The sequence below is a fragment of the Myotis daubentonii genome, chromosome 9 (genome assembly GCF_963259705.1).
Source record: "Myotis daubentonii chromosome 9, mMyoDau2.1, whole genome shotgun sequence".
NCBI lineage: Eukaryota > Metazoa > Chordata > Mammalia > Chiroptera > Vespertilionidae > Myotis > Myotis daubentonii.
In genome coordinates this window covers 71362142-71381717 of record NC_081848.1, presented here as the reverse complement: position 1 = coordinate 71381717, position 19576 = coordinate 71362142, and the positions used below count along the sequence as shown (strand labels likewise).

General features: G+C 51.2%; 1 protein-coding gene across 2 annotated transcripts; it reads left to right on the top strand.

Moving 5' to 3' along the window:
• The first annotated feature begins 1773 nt into the window (after positions 1 to 1773).
• Positions 1774 to 17164, top strand: ACCS (1-aminocyclopropane-1-carboxylate synthase homolog (inactive)). Of its 2 annotated transcripts, none has more exons than XM_059709601.1 (15): positions 1774 to 1967; positions 3213 to 3482; positions 4865 to 4924; positions 6844 to 6914; positions 8033 to 8102; positions 8794 to 8860; positions 10178 to 10275; positions 10795 to 10872; positions 12014 to 12114; positions 12756 to 12845; positions 14078 to 14123; positions 14455 to 14596; positions 16343 to 16485; positions 16578 to 16731; positions 16876 to 17164. In XM_059709601.1, exons 2-15 carry the CDS (start codon positions 3213 to 3215, stop codon positions 16971 to 16973), a joined length of 1488 nt encoding a protein of 495 aa, XP_059565584.1. In that variant the 5' UTR covers positions 1774 to 1967; the 3' UTR covers positions 16974 to 17164. The 2 variants fall into 2 exon arrangements, with proteins under 2 accessions (XP_059565584.1, XP_059565583.1); XM_059709600.1 differs by having other exon boundaries at positions 1775 to 1994.
• Positions 17165 to 19576: the final 2412 nt, after the last annotated feature.

Sequence of the window (19576 nt, the reverse complement as noted above, 5' to 3'; positions counted from 1 at the left end):
GCAGCTAATATACAATCCTCAAAGGCAGTTTGCTATACACGTATTCACATCTACAAGTATATACATACTAGAGGTCTGGTGCACAAAATTTCTGCAGGGGGGGAGGGTGTCCCTTCAGCCCAGCCTGAATCCTTTCCAATCTGGGCTTAAACCGGCAGTCGGGCATCCCTCTCACAATCTGGGACCACTGGCTCCTAACTGTTCGCCTGCCTGCCTGATCGCCCCTAACTGTCCCCACTGTTGGCCTGGTCACCCTCAACTGCCTCCCCTGCCAGCCTGGTTGCCCCACGCAGCCTGTTCGGTCATTCGTTCGGTTGCAACGGTCACTGAGGCTTTTATATATATAAATCTTATGTATAATATCTTTGGAAAACATAGCCTAGAACAAAGGCAGTCAGGGCCCCTGCCTGCAAGACAAGCAATAATGTGAGAGACCCAGAAAGAACCATCACCCAACAATACTGTGTTCTTGTTAAATCCACTTATTAGCTCTCATTGTTTTGTGTGTGTTTTTTGGGTGGGGAGGGGTTTCTTTGAATTTTCAATGTACACAACTATGTTGCTAATAAAGGTCATTGTCTTTTGTTCTTTTTGGTATTTATTTCTCAGTTCCAATTGCATTGCCTAGAACCCCCAGTACAATGTTGAAAAGTGGTGAGAGAGGACATTCTTGTTTTGTTCTCAGTCTTAGCAGAATTGACTTCAATCTCTCAGTCAAGTGTCATGTTGTTGTATTTTTCCTGTTGCCTTTAGTGAGAATGCCACTGTCCTTACCATGGTTTATGTAAGACCATGTCTTCACCCCTGCTTGTATCTCTGGCCTTTCTGCCACACCTGTCAGTTCCAGAGGTGCTGGATTTGTACTGTTCATGAATGTTCTACACTGACCCTAACCTTCAAGGCCCTATCAAAATGTTTTTTCTGCTCTAACGCCCCATCATCCAGCTAGCTAACTAGGACTTATCCTTCAGTACCCAATCATTGCTTCCTAAGTGTGTAGGGTGAGTGTGTGTGTCGGCTTCCTGTGGGGGCCAGAGCATGTGTTTGTGGGGGTAGGATTAAATCTCCCTGCTGTATGCTTCCATCGCACTCAGCAGTCCATCCCAGCACTGGCAGAGGTCTGGCACGAAACAGCCCTTCAATAAGACTACTGGTCTGGATTAAATGGAATGCTATGAGGCGAACAGAGAGAAGCGGCTTATTTTACAGAACAAAACACGGAGGACTGAAAAAGCCACGAGAGCTGCTTGAGGTCACGATGCTAATTAGCGGCAAGGCCAACGTGAAGACAAATGGAGTGGTCAGAAGGCCGCCAGGTCTTCCGCTGTGCTTGCACGGAGGGAACCTGCTGCTGTCCTGTCGCGGGAAAGGAGACTTTTCTACTCAAGCCTCTGGGCAAGCCGGGGGCCCTGGGTGGCGTAGCTCGCCGCCAAAGCCCCGGAACATGCAGGGTCGGTGGCAGGCTCCAACAAATGTTGCCTAGATCCAAGGGAGCAACTACAAACTCCAGCGTACAGGCTGGTAGGGAAGGCTGTTCTAAGGCTGCCCTCGCCTTACTCCGGAAACGCTTCTCCCTGGCGCCATGCAGGCTTCAGTTGCCTGGACACTGGGGGGCTGAACCAGGAGGCAAAGGGAGGCGCCCCAAAGGGCCAGGGGGAGGAGACCAGAGTCAGGGGGCGGCGGGTGGCCCGCCCCTTCCTCGCCAAGGTCTGGAGCCCGGCCCTGGGCCCCTTCCCTTCTCCTTCGGCGCCCAGGATCCCAGAGGCTCGGGAGCCCCAGCCCCTGCGGCGCGAGCGCGCGTGCGCCCCCTATCGGTCGGTCGCGAGGGGCGATCTGCGCTCTCCCCGCCCCGAGCCCCGGCCGGTGGGGACGTCCCTGCGGAAGCCCAGGTGCCCGGGCTGTGCGGGCGGAGGGAGCGACGCTGACCCGCGTCCACGGAGCGCCCGTCGCTCCCCCAGCTCGGCCAGGTCCGTGGGATCCTGCCGCGCACACAGGTAGCCCTCCCTTAGCGACTGGCCCCCGGACTCGGCGAAAGGCTGTGCTTCCGTCCGGAAGCCTGTGCGCGGCCACACTTCCTCCTCCCGGACCCCGGAGCCGAGGGCGCTGGCACCTTTCCATCCGCCCCACTGCGGGTCCGAGGCCCGGGCGCGGGGGTGGGCTGCGCTATGGACTCGCCACCGCCTGGACGCCCGAGCCCCGCTGGGCTCCGCGCAGCGCGGGTGTCCGCCTCCCTCCCGGCCTCCCTCCCGGGCCTGGGCTGGGGGTGGGGGTGGGGGTGGGGTGGGGTGAGCGCTGGGGAGCGCAGCCAAACGGGGAGGAACCCAGAGGAGACTTCGGGGAGCACAGTTTAGCAGGAGCCCCAGAGTCCCTGAGCTGCCGGCTGGTCCCTCATCATTGGTGTGTCCCCCATGACTTGGCACGTGGGGCTTGTCTGTTAGGACTGGGAAAATCAGCGAAGAGTGACGTTGGACTGAAGTTTGACTGTGGGCCAGGATTTAAGCCTGTATCTACATTAACTCCCATACTTCTGTCCGCACTGCTACCGCACAAAGTAGGTGCGGTTATACCCACTTGGCAGGCGGGGAAACTGCCCTGAAAGAGGAGGAGCTGGCGTCCGCTCCTGCTCGCAGGGTGAGACCACCAACCCCGGCCCTCGCCTCCCACAACCCAGAGGGAAGGGGGACCCTGGAGCTCTGCCAGGTGCCTGCACTTGCAAAGGTCCCACGAGCAGCCCCTCAGGCCCCACCCAAGGGCGGCTTCAGACCAGCAAACTCCCATCCCACCCTTCACCCCTGTTTACATCAGAGACATCCTACCCCCAGGCCCCACCCCTGGACTCCAGGCGTTTTCTGCTTTTCGTCAGAGTATATTCACCTGGCTTTTTGAAAAATGGGGGAAGTCCAACGGTGACCCCTTAGGCTGCCGAATGAAAAACCCACAGAAGTAAAACAAATTAAAGCAGCTATGTAGTAAAGTTGTATAAAAGTGGCATGGGCAGACCCCCGGGCACGGAAGATACACTTTGCAGAATGTACTCGAAGTAATTGCACACATGGTTGCAACTAGTCAGGGACACAGGATGCGGTTAGTATATAAAATCAAAGGAGAGGCAGGGAGAGAGAGGAGGAGGCCCCGTGACTCCCAGTTCACTTTGAGGCTTGTTCCCGTGGAAAGTCCTTGGTGAGGCATCGAGTGCTTTTGTCTCTTTGCAGATGGCTACCCTCCCTAAGAAGGAGTCCAGGGCACCTACCACCTGTCTGGGCCTGGACACTAACTATGGGGATGGCTTGGAAAGAGAACGCTCCAGAAAGCCAGACCACAAGCTGCCAGAGCACTATGGCGTGGGTGATCCCACCACCCCGTTCTCTGACGGCTCCCACCTGTCCTCCAGGGGAAGAATCAGTAAATGGTTCTGGGACTCGGCTGAGGAGGGCTACAGGACCTACCACATGGATGAGTATGATGAGGACAAGAACCCCAATGTGAGTGAGCCCTCCTTCCCACTGGACTGCAGGGCGGGGATACCCTATCTTGACCCACAGGGCAGCATCTAGCTTGCTCTTGCCAGGTTAGACTTATGGTCCTCTGACCTCCAAGAGGGCTTCTGATGCAGCATAGAACACATAGAGAGAACAGCATAACGAACCCCTAAATATCCATCACACAGCTTCAACAATTATCCATTTATTGCCAATTTTGTTTCATCTATATATACTCACCTATTCCACCCTCAGATTATTTTTCATCAAATACCAGCAGTCTCATTTTATCTGTAAAATTTACATTTCTCTAAAAGATAAGGATTAGAAAAACCATAACTGCAGTACCGTTTACACCTACAAAACCCCCCAACAGATTGGGGAGATGTGTTTTATTTAAAATTCTGCAAGAATTGGGGAGCACAAACAATATATTTCACCAGTACTCTGAAGAAGGGTGTAAAAAGCCCCACTTTATTATCTGGGTTAGAAAATGGCCCAGTTAGGCCCAGCCGGCATGGCTCAGTGGTTGAGCGTCGACCCATGACCCAGGAGGTCACAGTTGATTCCTAGTTGGGCCATATGCCCAGGTTGTGGGCTCGATCCCCATTGTGGGGCGTGCAGGAGGCAGCCGATCAATGATTCTCTCTTATCATTGATATTTCAATCTCTCTCTTCCTCTCTGAAATCAATCAATAAATCAATATATGAAGAAAATGACCCAGTTGTAATTAAGGGGAGCTTGATTTGTGAGGGAGGAATTTGAGAACCATGGACTGCTCTAATGTGGATTCTGACCCACAGACCGTCAACTATTCGCCTTGAGAGCTGGGGCAGAACTAGGGTTTGGGCCACAGCTGTGTCACTATGGGGTGTGTATTCTTGAGCTAATTACTTAACCTCTTTGAGCTTTAGTTCATCTCTAAAATGAGATAATGATACCTGTTCTATAGAAGAGTCCCAATGAAATGAGATCAGGTGTGCAAAGTTAGCACAGTGTTTCCACATGGAGCATTCAGGAAATGGTAGCTGCTGTTATTATGAATGTTATTTGTTCTGGTTGTTATAAGTTATTCCCAGTAATACTTGCAGAGCTGTCACAAATAACCTTTAATAATCTTTATTTGTTGAGCATCTTTCAGATACTGGGCACTGTCCTAGATGCTGAGGGCATAGCAGTGAACAAAAATAAAGTTTCTGCCTTCATGGAGTTTATAGTCTGGGGGCGGGGGGGGGGCAGATAGTAAACAGTTCTATATATTAAATCAAGTCAAACGGGTGGTTGGAAGGGTGGGATTGCAGAGAGCTCCGCTGTGCTGCTTCCTTGACCTTCCATTGGCCTCCCTCTGCCATGTTCACCCTCCCTCTGTGCCTCTCCTCTCCAGGGCATCATCAACTTGGGCACCAGTGAGAACAAGCTCTGTTTTGACCTTCTGTCCAGTCGGGTGAGTCCCGGTGCACATCTGGGCGGCATCACCAGCTCTGAAGGCCTGGTTCCTCTTGGACTCCCTAGATGCTTCTCCCACCGGAGCCTGCTGCTTACCTCAGTGGCCTTGGCCGGGCGTCAGGAGTCCAGATTCTAGATCTGCCTCAGGGACAACTTTCTGTGTGGTCTTGGGCGAGTCACTTTGCCTACTTTGATACTGCTTCTTTTTCTCTTCACGTCCTGCCCCTCACACAGATCCTCCTGTTGGCTGGGTCCCTGCTCTCAGGGAAAACACTCAGTGTGGGGAGGGGGGTGTCGTTAGTAATGATCAGCTGGCTCTGGGGTTGGGGGTGGTGCTGATTTGTAGCTTTTGCCAATTCCCATAGTGTCAATACTCCCACCAGGACCGGTTTCTAGCTGCTGATATGACACTATTGCACACAAAATTGGGAAGAAGTGCAGTGGCACTCAAATACAGGATGGAGCAAAAGTAGGTTTACAGTTGTGAGTACACAAAACAAGGGTTTATTCTTGTATTATTAATTATTAATTTTCGTATTATTTTCCATATGAATAACTGTAAATCTTCTTTTGTCCCACCCTGTATAGTATTTTCTCTTCTAGACACACAGATAGAAATAACCTCAAGAGCACAGAAGGTAGTAAAATGTAGTAGCATAATCAAGAACAATATCGTTTGCGTATTTACTACCTTTGTTTTTAATGTAATTCACTTATATAATTTGTATAATTTAATTTTTGAAATGGCTGTCTATTAACACAGCTTGAGCTGGTGCCAGCCATCTCTAGCAAACCACTGGAAATGCCTGTTAAATGTCTCCCAAGGCCTAGCAGTCAGACTTGGCATTGTAGAAAGAGTGATGCTTAACTCAAAGGGACATGTGTCCAAAGGTGACAAATTCACATTCCCAAGGGGAGAGGGGTGTAGTGCAGGCAGTGGGCTTGAAAGGCATGCTCTACCTAAAGCCAGCTCCCCACACGCCAAGGTTGCTCAGCACCATCCAAAGAAATAAAATTTGAGCCACATATATAATTTTAAACTTTCTATTAAGTAAGTGAAAAGAAACGGGTAAAATTCATTTTAATAATTTACTTTATTTATCCTAATATATTTAAAATATGACCATTTCAACACATAATCAATGAGGCATTTTACGTACTTTTTTCAGATCAAGTCTTCAATATCCAGTTTTTCTCAATTCAGACTAGCCCCATGCCAAGTACTCAATAGCCACATGTGTCTAGCAACTTCCATATTGGGCAGTGCAGCTCTAAGGGACGAAGGAGAAAGGGGAAGGCTCGAGTCGTATACGAGTGGCTGCCTGCCTTTCTTCTTGTCCCACTGCCCACGGGCCCGGCCTTTCCTTGACATTGTGTGTGTGTGATGCCCTGGGTGTCACTACCCCAGCACCTGGTCAGGGTCGGGATGGTCTAGAAATGACCACATTTTCCAAAGTGTGAGGTTGAACTGAGCCTGCAGGACGACAGTGGCCTGACTCCCTCCAGAAGTTGGCATCAAGACCCAATTCCAGGACTTCTTCTTTCACCCCAGGGAGGAGCTGGGTAGCACGGACTCCCATCATGGCCTCTGCAAACCCACCCCTCTGGGTTTTTTCAGGTGTCAGTGTTGAATAAAGAGCTCTCAACTGGAAGGCAAACATTCTAAGATTCTCAGCTCTGACACTTGCTAGCTCCGTGACTTGGCTGAGGCACCTGACTTTTTTAGCCTCTGTTTCCTCATTAGCACATTGGGCCTGAGAATGCTGGCCCCGTGAGCCCCTCTCACAGTTTCTTTGATGAGGAGACCAAGCCCTTGGCTTGAGAGGCCTGGTGCTGTGTGATGGAGGTGGTAGTGCCGACCGGCCTTACTGTGAGCACGTGTGACCCTTGGCCCTGCTCTTCCCTCTCTGTCCCCAGCTGAGTCAGAGTGACATGCTGCAGGTGAAGCCGTCTCTGTTGCAGTACCCTGACTGGAGGGGACATCTGTTGTAAGTAGTTGCAGAGGCCAGTGGCTCTCCATCCCAGGGCAGTTTTGCTCCCCAGGGGACACATGGCAATGTCTGCAGACATTTGTGGTTGTCATAACTGGGAAGTGAGTGCTACTGGCTATTGGGTAGAGGCAAGGGTTGTTGCTAAACCTCCTACAATGCCCAGGATAGTCCCCAGAACAAAGAATCATCTGGCCCCAAATGTCAATAGTGGCAGGTGGAGAAAGCCTGCCTTAGGCAGAGGGCTACTTAGTCCCGGAGACCTGGCGGGTGATCATGGGGTCTCCTAGAGCATTTGCAGGGGCCTGGTGCCTCCTGCCAGTCCCACCCCAGCTCAGGAGCTCCCTAGCTTGGTTTCTCTGACTCTGAGGCATGGGGAGGGCCTTCATATGAGGGGTCCCTAACCCCACTTTCTCAGTAGCTTTAGAGGAGCCAGAATCAGTTGAAGGGGAGTAGGGTGGGAGATAGTAATGATACTAGTAAGAGTTTGTACTTATTGAGCACTTACTAGGGGCCAGATGCTGTCCTGGGCATAGTGATTTAGCAGGACTTGATTCCAAGAGTGATTCCAAAGCACATGTTCTGACAGTAATTAGGATGGTGGGCCCAGACCTCTGGCCTTGAGTGTGGACTCTGCCAAGTGACCTAATTTTTTCAAATCTCAGTTTCTTTGTCTATAAAATGAGAATAATGATAATAATAGTTACATCATAAGGTTGTTGCAAAATTTAATTAATAAAATTCTCCAAATAACACCTGCGTAAGGTAAATGCTCAATAAATATTAGCAATAATAACTATGATAATAGTCATTTTTATAACAATATTATTATTATTATTACCCAGATCTACATAGAGTGTTACTTATGATGTCCCTGAGATGTGCTGATTCGGTGGGGTTGGGTGTCCTAGAACTACAGAGAATGAGTTTCGATGCCTGTGGATAGTGTTGGGGTGGAAGGGGAGAGGTGGGTGGAGATATTTACTGATCACATTCTCTTGTGGGAAACATTGCTGGGTAATGGCCGTTGCCTGAAGATTCACCAGAGGAGCTTTGGGATGGACTGTGGGTTGAAGGCCCTTTGACAAGCACTGCCCCTCTGTCTGTCTTACCTGCAGCCTCCGGGAGGAAGTGGCCAGGTTCCTGTCTTTCTACTGCAGGAGCCCTGCACCCCTTAAACCGGAGAATGTGAGTAGCCCTCCTCCTCCCCTCTTTCCTGCTCTTCTGTCCCTCCCCCAGCTTTTGGCTGGCCAGGGATAAGGGTTGGGGGGTGGGCGGTGGGATTGCCTTTCACTTTGTTTTGATTTATTTCCAAGAGGAATTAAGAACACCTCGCTCCGCCCCTCCCTTAGAGTTTGGGTATGCTTTCTGCCCCACTTTGTCCTGTTGAAACCGACAACCAATGGGTCCCGGCTGCCTGTCACTACTTGAGCCAATTAAGCAGAGACAGGGTAGAATCATATAGGTTAACTCCCATGTCCTGGGGCATACAGCTCTCAGCCAGGGTAGAAGGTGCTCTCTCTAGTCAGAACGGAACAATCACAGTTATCAGAGCAGGATTAATATTTCTTATAATTATATCTAGTCCCCACTATTCTATTTCTGCCCCTAACACTGTGGTCCCTCTTTGCCTCCACACCTTTGGACAAGACTCCGAGTGGGCAGCTCCCTCTTCCTTGCTCAGTTGACTTAGAGCAGTGTCCCCACAAATAAGCCACAGGAATGAACTGGGCCATTAGTCAGCAGAGGCCTTCAGAGTCCTGAAAGGCACCGAGTTGCAACCTGGCTCTCCCGCTGCGCCGTGCAGGGACAGAGGCTGCAGGTCCTGGATCCCTCCTAAAATAGACTCACTTTTGTCCCATGGATGTGTCACCCCCAGGTGGTTGTCCTGAACGGCTGTGCCTCTCTTTTCTCTGCTCTGGCCACGGTGCTGTGTGAGGTCGGGGGTAAGTGGACTATGGCCTGCTTCGCACTGGGAGCTGCCCTGTGCCTGCAGTGTCCCGCTGCCTGTCCTCGAGGGCTGCATCAGAATGCTTTTGGCCGTAATAGACTACTAGCCTACAGGGGGCTGAAATAAGTCGCTTGGCATGAGCTACCTAGTCATACTGAGAACACATGGACTGTAGCCATGGTCAGGAGTTATTGGTTGCCAGGAACTGAGGCCCACCCATGCTGTCATAATCAATAATGATAACATTACTAACATTTCCTGCCCATTCTAGGACAATCGCGAATCGGGTCAGTGGAACACTATCTCTCACTGGGATATGTAGTCTCCTCCGCCCCTTTTAATGCAGGCCTTTCTCTGGACCTTCCTGGGTCTTGTTTGGCCCAGTTGTGCTGGTCCAGCTGCCACTCCACGTGGCCTTTCCATTCAAGTTCACGTCCTCACAGGTGTCTGTGCTTCTCAGAGCTAAGTCCTGAGGGAGAAGATGTGGTGGGTTTCTGGCCAGCCAGTGGATTGGCTGCCTCGGGTCATTTGTCTAGCTCTGGTCCAATCCCTTGTGGCTGGGGAAAGGAATGCATAGGACAAAGGCTGCCCTTTTTAGCGGTGAGCAGAGTGGACTGGGCTAGTGGAAGTTTGGAAAGGGAGAGTAGCTTCACCTCTGTGTTTTCTTCAGAAGTGGAGCAATGCCTTTAGCTGTCCATTAGAGTAGAGCTTACAGTCATCTCATCAACCCCCACCCACAGCTGGAGTCTCTGAGTGACATCCCTCCCCAAATGCTCTCAGCCTTTGTGTGAATGCCCCCACGGGTGGAGAGCCCGTCCTCCTGAAGCAGCATATGATATCTCTGGGCAGTTCTATATGTCGTCAGGTTTTTCCACTTGCTGAGCCCAGATCATCACCCTGCAGCGTCGACTCCTGGGTCCAAGTCTCCTAAGAGTGACACCCCCCCCCCCCCATGCTGAGTGCCTCAGTGGGATCCTCTAAGCTTTAGTTTCCTCATTGGTTAAGTTAGGGGGACAGTAGTACTTACTTCACAAAATGACTATGAGGATCTAATGAGATGCAATGCAAATAAATGTTTAGCACACTTCCCAGCACATAGTAAGTGCTCAATACATATTAGCTCCTGATTTTTAGATGAGGAACTGATCTCAGTGGAGCCCAGCTCTAGAAAGAGTTTTGGGAGTTGAGAGAGGGAGCTTGCCTCAAATGTTCTCCAAGATCATTGCAGGCTTAGAGAGGCTGGGGTGAATGGACTGGGGGTCCATGAGCTCCAGCCAGAGGGTGATGAGCCCTGGCCCACTCCTGCCCCCAGAGGCTTTCCTGATCCCTGCCCCTTACTATGGAGCCATCACACAGCACGTCTATCTCTATGGCAACGTCCGACTGGTCTGTGTCTATCTGGACAGTGAGGTAAGAGTTCCTGGAACCCCAGGTCGGGGTTCCTGCAGGCCAAGGCTTTCCTGCATCTGAATCTGAGGGTGGACATGGGAGAAAGTCCTTGCTGAGGGCTCAGGAGCTATGGCTGAAAGGGGAGTAGAGGCTTCTGTTGCCCATGGCCAGTGCCTGGGTTCCCCGGGGCCCCCCCGTTCTCCCAGCTCTGAGATCCCTGGGATTGATGTAGAGGCCAAGGGCAATCCCAGGGGACCACACCAAGGTGGGGGGTGAGGATGGGGCAGAGCAGACCTCAACATGGAAGTCCTTAGACCCCAATCTGAGGACCTTTGGGCCTCTCCCTGAAACCTAGTAGTGATGAGGATGTCCCGGATGTGGCAGTGGGGTGGGGGCGGGTGGCAGTGAGAGGGGAGTGACCCCACCTGCACTTTTCCGGAGACTATTCTAAGGAGGCTGGAGGTGACGGGCAGGAGAGGCCCCCGGAGTTCATGGGTTTGAGGAGGGGGTCACTGAGTTTGGCTGTGGATCTTTTTCCAGGTCACTGGGCTGGACACACGCCCCTTCCAGCTCACAGTGGAGAAGCTGGAGGTGGCCCTGCAAGGAGCTAATGCTGAGGTCTGGAGTCAAATCAAACCAAGGCTCGGAGTGGGTGGGTCTGAGCTTCCTGTGGCTGGTCTACTCCGAGTAGGGGTGGCACTCCGTGATGAGATGGGGGTGGGCACGGAACCATTCTGGGGGCCAAGCAGGAGCCTGCCCATGGAGAGTCTTCCCCGTAGAGCAGGGGTGAGGAAAGGCAGGCCCGTGAAATCATTTGGTCTGGCCCTGCTAAGGCATTAGGGGTGAGTTAATGAAATGTTTGACCAAATACAGCAGGCTAATATTTAAGTTGATAATTTTGTGTGGCCTGCGAATGATGTTATCAATATCCAAATGGCCCTTGTCAGTAAAAAGTTCCTCACCCCCGCCCCAGAGGAAGACTGAGACCTCAGTGCACAAATCATCAACCAGGGAACTTGATTAAAAATATTACCCCACGTCGCCTGATTCCGGTTCAGCAGGTCAGTCGGAAGCTCAGCAGCCTCCCTGGCCGTTTGAGGAGGTGGTCCTCCGTCTGGGGGGGATCTGAGGCCTCCTGGAGAGAGGCAGAGAGCAGGGATCCTCCAGCGGTTCCTTTTCAGTCCACTTTTCAACTATCTGTCAACTTATCCTTTTCTACTGTAGTAGTGAAAGCTGTCCGTGCCCACTGAGGGAATTTTAAAAGTGCAACCCCCTCCCATCATTCTACCAACAAAGGCACCCCCTGCTGGCCGTGTGGGCATATTTCCCTCTAGGCCAGTGGTTCTCAACCTGTGGGTCACAGCCCCTTTGGTGGTCGAACGACCCTTTCACAGGGGTCGCTTACGACCATCCTGCATATCAGATATTTACATCACGATTCATAACAGTAGCAACATGACAGTTATGAAGTAGCAACGAAAGTAATTTCATGGTTGGGTCACAACATGAGGAACTGTATTTAAAGGGCCAGAAGGTTGAGAGCCACTGCTCTAGACTGTGTTCTCTGCATATTTTCTTTCATAGCGGACCCGATGCCGCAGATGTAGTTCCCTGCCCTCGTTGGCTTCCTGTTGGGTGGTGAACACGGTCCCATCACATTTCCCTGGGGGCCTGCCCAGCCACCAGCCCCGCCCCGGAGGTCCCTGTGGCTCTGGCCTTCGGGAGGAGCTGACGGTGTCCTGCCCCCTGGCGGTTTCAGGGTGTGAAGGTCAAAGGCCTCATCCTCATCAACCCCCAGAACCCTCTGGGTGACATCTACTCCCCGGGAGAGCTGCGGGAGTACCTGGAGTTTGCCAAGAGGTGAGGCACCCCACACGCACCCTACAAAGCATCTGGCAGATGAGGGTCCTGGCGAAGGCTTTGGGGCAGGTCCTTTACAAACCCTTTTCTCCGCCGTGGCTCCCACCTGCTTTGGCTTTCCTGGCAGCGGGTGGGAGGTGGCGGGTAGTGGGATGCTAGTTCTTTCTCTCCTGCTTTGTAACAACTATCATTTACTACAGACTCTTGGGCCAGACACCCTGCTAGGCACTTCCCGTACCCATCTCACCCAGTCCTCCCAGCAACCCTGTTAGGTACAGATACTGTTATTACCCTGTTTACTGAGTCTATGGGGGTGGGGGAGTCAGTCTGAATCTAGGTCTGCTTGTATTTAACTGTCTTGCACTTAAGTGTGCCCTTCCTCCGTGGGGGTGCCCGAGGGCTCCGCCTCTGCCCCACAGGGCTTCAGAAGCCCCCTGTCATCTGCTTTGTGTATGTGGCTTCCTGTGTGTTTGAAAAATATAGTCAACAGCAGGGTGTTCCTGGATGAAATTAGTTTGGGAACCCTGGGCTGGATCCGCCCCTCTGGATTTCTGGGTCACTGCCACCCCGCCCTGGGGGATGCATTGAATCCATAAACCAAGCTCTTTCTCCTTTACCTCTCCCCCCACCTCCGGCCCCAGGCATGAGCTACACGTGGTGGTGGATGAGGTCTACATGCTGTCCGTGTTCGAGGAGTCCCTTGGTTACCGCAGTGTCCTGAGCCTGGAAAGGTGAGGCTGCCATGTCAGAGCTGACTCTGCTCTCCCCATGTCCCCCATCCCGCCCCCTGCCCTGGCCCCTCTGTGGCTCAGCCCCAGGGCATGGCCTGCCCCTGGTGATTCCTTCTCCATCCAGCTGGTCTCATTGTCCTCAGAGCCCTAATGAGAACAGGGGAGGACTGGGCCAGATCGGTGGTTTTCAAATTGTTCTGTGGGGTTTCTGAGAGCTCCAAGGGGGGGCCTTAGGAGTCCTAAGGGAGGGCTGGGTGGTGGAAAACTGGCCTTTGCTGTTTCCTTCATCAGCAAAGTAGCTCCAGATCCATCCATCCATCCATCCATTCATTCATTCATTCAGCGAATACTCTGGAGGCCCTTGCATATGCCATGCACTTCTGGGTATTTGGACTTTTTCATTAAATTTAGTTTAAGCCCAGAATTTGTGGCCAAAATACCTTTGGAAACACTTGGACCAGATCACCTGTAAAGTCTGTAAATCTGCCGTTCAGAGAATCTAAGTTTCTGGTCTCTGTTCAGACCTTGCAACGTCCCTTCTCTCAGCCCGTTCTCCCACAGCTCTCCCACGTGCACGGAGCATGGGCCTCAGGTATGGATTAGGAAAGTGAGACACGGGAAAAGCGAGGCGCTGGGGATGCAACAGCGAGCAAGAGAGACATGGGCCCTTTCTACGTAGAACTTTTATTTCTAGCCAGAAAACAACATTTCAGCAGCTAAATTCACGGCTAGTCATTTGATTAAGTACTAAAATGGAGAAGCCTGGCAATCCTGGGAGGATCGCCCGGGCTACCCCCTTGGCCAGGTCTACTGGGAGGTGGTCAGAGGAGGTCTGTTTGAGGAAGTGACGCTTGAGCTATGCCCTAGATTAGTTGTTGGCAAGCACTTTGAGATCAAATGGCTATTTCAGGCTTTACAGGCCACGTGGTTACTCATTCAACTCTGCCATTAAGGCGCCAAAGCAGCGTAGACGGTACATCCATGAAAGAGTGCGGCTCTTTTCCCAATAAACCTATTTGTGAAAACAGGCAGCAGGCCGGAGGTGGCCTGCAGGCTGTAGTTTGCTGACCCCCACTCTAAAGGATGCGTGGGAGTTGGTGACTCAAGAGACGAAACCAGGGCTGGACCCAGAACCAGATTCATCCACCCATCTCCTTCTGTGTTCAACCGCACACGTGAGGTCCCACGGGCGGGTCTGTGTTGCCTCCATCCCCACACTGTGCTCTCTGCAGGCTGCCTGACCCTCAGAGGACCCATGTGATGTGGGCCACCAGCAAGGTGGGTCCCTGGCTGGCCTTGGGGTGTCAGGGAGGTGGGAAGGCGGAGAGGTGGGTCGAACCGGCTTTCTCTGGGGGGCCGGCTACCGCCTAGGGCAGCGGTTCTCCACCTTCTGGCCCTTTAAATACAGTTCCTCATGTTGTGACCCAACCATAAAATTATTTTCGTTGCTACTTCATAACTGTCATGTTGCTACTGTTATGAATCGTAATGTAAATATCTGATATGCAGGATGGTCTTAGGCGACCCCTGTGAAAGGGTCGTTCGACCGCCAAAGGGGTCGCGACCCACAGGTTGAGAACCGCTGGCCTAGGGTGTCTTTCTCCTGCAGGACTTCGGGATGTCCGGGCTCCGCTTTGGCACGCTGTACACTGAGAATCGGGACGTGGCCACTGCAGTGGCTTCCCTCTGCCGCTACCATGGCCTCAGTGGCTTGGTCCAGCACCAGGTGGCACAGCTGCTCCAGGACCGTGGTGACTACCTGGGCCTGGCCACCTGAGAAGGGAGGGAGGGTTGTAGTAGGTCTGGGACTGCCCAGGGATCATGGATGCTTCGTGCATGAGAAGGATTTAGGGTGGTGGTTGAGAGTACCGGCTGGGGGCCCAGGCTGGGTTCATACCCTACTCAGTCACTTCCTGGCTGGGAGGCACAGTCCTTCACCTCCTGAGCCTCAGTTTCCTCATCTGTAAAACGGGGATCATAATGGTACCCATCTTGTAGGGCTAAAGTGATTTTTCATTCAGTTAGAATAGTAGCTGGCGTATACTAGACCAGTGATTGCGAACCTATGACACGTGTGTCAGAGGTGACACGCGAACTCATTTTTTTGGTTGATTTTTCTTTGTTAAATGGCATTTAAATATATAAAATAAACATAAAAAATATAAGTCTTTGTTTTACTATGGTTGCAAATACCAAAAAATTTCTGTATGTGACACAGCACCAGAGTTCAGTTAGGGTTTTTCAAAATGCTGACACGCTGAGCTCAAAAGATTCGCCATCACTGTACTAGACACTTGGTCAATGTAAACTCATTATTATTAGCTGTGAGCACTTAGAAAAAAGCAGAAGCAACTATGGAAAAATGTTATAATGGAAGTCTCTCTCTGTCTCTACGGGGGTCTGTTCTGTTCCCAGGCTCAGATAGTGAGTTTAGGTGGTAAAGGGACCTGTAAGTGCCCCCAGGTATTGAGCCAACTAGATGTTCTCAATCCATCATCTCCGTTGTCTCTCCCAGAATCCTAGGAGGCAGGTATTCCTGTATTTTCCCCACTATTTTATAGATGAGGAAAATGAGGACCAGATACTGCACACCTGCTTTAATAGCTAAAATTTTAAAAATAGTGGCAGCATCACTGTTGGTGAGGACACAGCTGGAATGCTCCTGCAGTGCTGGGGGGAATGTAAGATGGTGCGGCCACTTGGGAAACCAATTGGCAGTTGCTTTTAAAGTTCAATACCAAATGGCCCCGCAATCCCATTCCTAGGTATTTCCCCTCATGGTCACGCAGAAGCTCTGCGTGAATGTTCATAGCTGCTTTCTTCATCATCTCCCAAACTGGAGACAACCCCAATGCCTTCCGCGGGATAGTGGAGGAGCACACAGTGGCCGTCCACACGGCAGGGCGTTACTCTGCCATAAGACCCATGACAGTGCGGCTCAATCTCAAAGGCAGTAGACTGAGCATAAGAAGCCAGTCTCGAAAGATGACACGACTGTGTGACTCCACTGCTATGACATCCTGGAAAAGTGACAGAGAACAGAGCAGTGTTTGTGGGGAAGGGGATGATGGGACTATAAAGGTAGCACGGGGGTGTCCTTTGGGGTGAGGGAACTGCTCAGTATCCTGTCCATGTGGGTGGTCATTATGAGGATCAGGGAGGGGAACTTGCCCACACCTTGTCAGAGGCCATGCTGGAGTTGAACCTCAGCTGGTGTGACTGGGAGGCATCACTCAGTGGGGTTCACCCTTTGAGTAGGGTCTGTATCTTGAAGGACTCTGTCAGCGGGGCCTGGCATTGTCGGGGCCAAGTGTCCTGATTTAAAGTGCTTTACCCCCAAAACTGAAGATTCCCATCTCCCCTAATCAACCAGTTAGAGGAGGCGTTCACCCAGTCTTGGCTGCTGGTGACCTCTTCTTTTCAGCATTTTAGCCTCAGGGGACAGAGTGGAGGGTTGATGGGGGAGTTACCTTTTGGCTTCTCTTTCACCCAAACAGACTGGATCAACCAGGTGTACCTGCCCGAGAACCATGCCCGGCTCAAGGCTGCTCACGCCTATGTCTCCGGAGAGCTCAGGGCCCTGGGGATCCCCTTCCTGAGCCGGGGCGCAGGCTTCTTCATCTGGGTCGACCTGAGGAAGGTAGTGCAGGTGGGGAGGGGACTTAAGCCTCCCTCCAGCAGGTGAGGAGCGGGGAGGTCTCCTCCACATCCCGAGCCCCTCCCCCCTCCCAGTACCTGCCCAAGGCCACCTTTGAGGAGGAAAGGCTGCTGTGGCGTCGCTTTTTGGACAAGAAGGTGCTGCTGTCCTTCGGCAAGGCCTTCGAGTGTAAGGAGCCCGGCTGGTTCCGCCTGGTCTTCTCGGACAAGGCCCACCGGCTTCGCCTGGGTGAGCGGCCTGCCCTTGCAGCCCCCCTCCTAACTCTATCCTTCCTGCCTCCTTCTGGCCCCGCGTGTGACCCAGCAGCCTCAGCTATTCCTCCCCGCCCACCCAGCCATCAGTGCTGACGGGGCCCTCACTACCCCTTCCCAGGGATGCAGAGGATCCGGAAGGTGCTCACGGGCACACTCCCGGTGGCAGAAGACCCCCCTTCCTCTCGGGCCCAGGAGCCAAGGGGCCAGCACATCTGAGCTGGTCATTGCCTTGTGGCCAGTGCTGCCATCCTGAGGTGTTCAGGGATTCCAAGACTGGTCGTGGCTGAGCCGTTGGCCAGGAAGATAGCCCTGCCCCTGAAGAAGAACTGTTCTTGCCTCGCTCAGTGCCAGTGGAGACCTGGTCCATCCCCTTCCCTCTCTATTAAACAAAACTGGGAGAAACTAGAGGCCTCTGTGTGAGTAATTTATAGAATGGAGGAGTCGTGACTGCCCCCAGCCCCCTGTGGTCATGAAAAGAAAACAAACAGCCTGTACCTTCTTTTTAGCAGCCTTTTCATTCTTCCTCTTTTGTTGCCAGGGAAACAACTCAAAGGAATGACACATATAAGAGAGAGTACACCCCCCAAATAAAAAAGAGTGATAATTTCCAAACTATAAGGAGAAAGGTCTGCATTCTACACGTTCAAATTGTTCTCCACACACTTAGAACCTGTAGACCTGGGACCTGGGGCCTGGGGCCCAGGACAGCCTGTTTGTGACCAGGTGAACAGGACCCCATGGTGGGAGTCAGGAGGGGCTTCTCTGACTCTGGGATGCTCTTCCTCCTCCTCCTTCCTAGGAAGGATCCACCTTCACTGATGATCCCCAACCAGAGTGACCTACCCGTGACTGGGGGGGGAGGCGGGGGGGAGGCGGTGGTGTGGGGCTGGACCCTGAATGGAGGCTGCTGTTGAGACAAACTGACCAAGGCTGGGCTCTCCACTCTATGAGTGCAAAAAGCCACCCACCCTGTCTCCCATTCAGAGCCCAAATGAGCTTGTGATTGCCCTTAGGGCCAGGTGCTGAGGACCCTTCTTAGTGCCGACACCCCTGTTTGTTTGTTTATTATTTACATATTTGTTAATTTTAATTTATTGAAAAAATTTTTTTTTTAGAGAGAGAGGAACACTGATTTGTTGTTCTACTTATTTATGCACCCGTTGGTTGCTATTCATTGGTATGTACCCTGATCTGGGACCAAACCCCCAACCGTGGTGTATGGGGACAATGCTCCAACCAAGCCAGGGCCCGCCACTCCTGTTTGGAAAAGCTTTCCTTGTTCTTCTTTTAAGAGAATGTTGGTGAAATCAGCATTTCCTTTCTGTCAACAATGCTATTTGGTTTAGGATCCTCCCCTCCTCTCCCCTCTCCTCCCCTCCCTTCCCCTCCCTTCCCTTTCCTTCCCCCCCTCCCTCTTCCTTTTCTTTTCTTTCTTTTCTTTTCTTTTCTTTTCTTTTCTTTTCTTTTCTTTTCTTTTCTCTTTTCTGTTCTTTTCCTTTCTCTTCTCTTCTCTTCTTTTCTCTTCCTCTTCCTCTTTCTCTTCCTCTTTCTTCCTCTTCCTCTTCCTCTTTCTCTTTCTCTTTCTCTTTCTTTCTCTTTCTCTTTCTCTTTCTCTTTCTCTTTCTCTTTCTCTTTCTCTTTCTCTTTCTCTTTTTCTTTTTCTTTCTTTTTCTTTTTCCTCCCTGTCTTTTCTTAAATGCCTTCAATGTGCCAGAGACTGTGTTGGGTTACTTACATATATTATTTCTAGCTCTAGCATAGTGAGTGTCTGGGAAACTGTCATTAATATCCCCCATTGTAGAGATGAGGAAACTGAGTCTCAAAGAGATGGAATGATGTTCCCAAAGTCACATAGCTAAAAAGTATCAGCCAGGATTCAAAGTCAGTGTGGTTTGATTAAAAATCCTGTGCTCTTTGCACTCTCATGATGCCACTTTCTTTGAGAGCACTCCTTCACATTTCCTGACTGTCAGTGCGATCTTTGCTTTGTCTTGTACCTTCCAAGTGAGTCATATAATAGCCTCTCCTCTTTTAACCTCCAACTACTAGGACACTTTACTACCTTCTCAGGAGACTTTAGGTCCTGGCTCATATTTTCTTTCCTTCTCTGCAGTCACCCTCAGCTTCTTTAGCTTTTTGGTAGCTTCTGATATCACAGCTCCTATACTTTCTCACCTCCAATTACTTGCATGGTTTCCACCCCTAGGAATGTAGCATACTATTTTAAAACCACACTGGATTACCCAGACTTGTTCTTTCCAATTGCTTCTCCTTTTCCTCCTACCTCCTCCTCCTCCTTTTTTTAACCTTCTGATTTTTTATTTATTTTTATTTTTAAAAAATCTTTATTGTTGAAAGTATTACATAGGTCCTCCTTTCCCCCCATTAACCTCTCCTAGCCCACTCCCATCCTCCCCCAGCCCCCCCAGGCCCCTCACCACCACATTGTCTGTGTCCGTGGGTTATGCATATATGCATACAAGTTCATTGGTTGATCTCTTCCCACCCACCCTCCTCTGAGGTTCAACAGATCTGTTTATGCTTCTATGACTCTGGGTCTATTTTTGATCATCAGTTTATTTGCTTCTCCCTCTTTATAACATCAGTGCCTTTATTCATGACTTTTTCCTCTGCCTGTAATGTCCTATTGACCTCTCTACTTATCAAAATCCTAAATGTCCTCCAGGACCAGCAAATATGTCAGCATGGAGTCTTCCTACATCTTTTCTAACTAGATGTGATTGCTTTCTCTCTTTATTTTTTTTAATCCTCACCAGAGGATATTTTCCCATTGATTTTTAGAGAGAGTGGAAGAGGGA

What these genes read in the sequence shown, in the direction of transcription:
- ACCS (XM_059709601.1), top strand. Translation starts at nt 3,213, where the DNA reads ATGGCTACCCTCCCTAAGAAGGAGTCCAGGGCACCTACCACCTGTCTG. An exon ending in GGTGCTGTGTGAGGTCGGGG is followed by an intron (nt 8,861 to 10,177) that starts GTAAGTGGACTA and finishes TCCTGCCCCCAG; the next exon opens with AGGCTTTCCTGATCCCTGCC. An exon ending in TGCAAGGAGCTAATGCTGAG is followed by an intron (nt 10,873 to 12,013) that starts GTCTGGAGTCAA and finishes TGGCGGTTTCAG; the next exon opens with GGTGTGAAGGTCAAAGGCCT.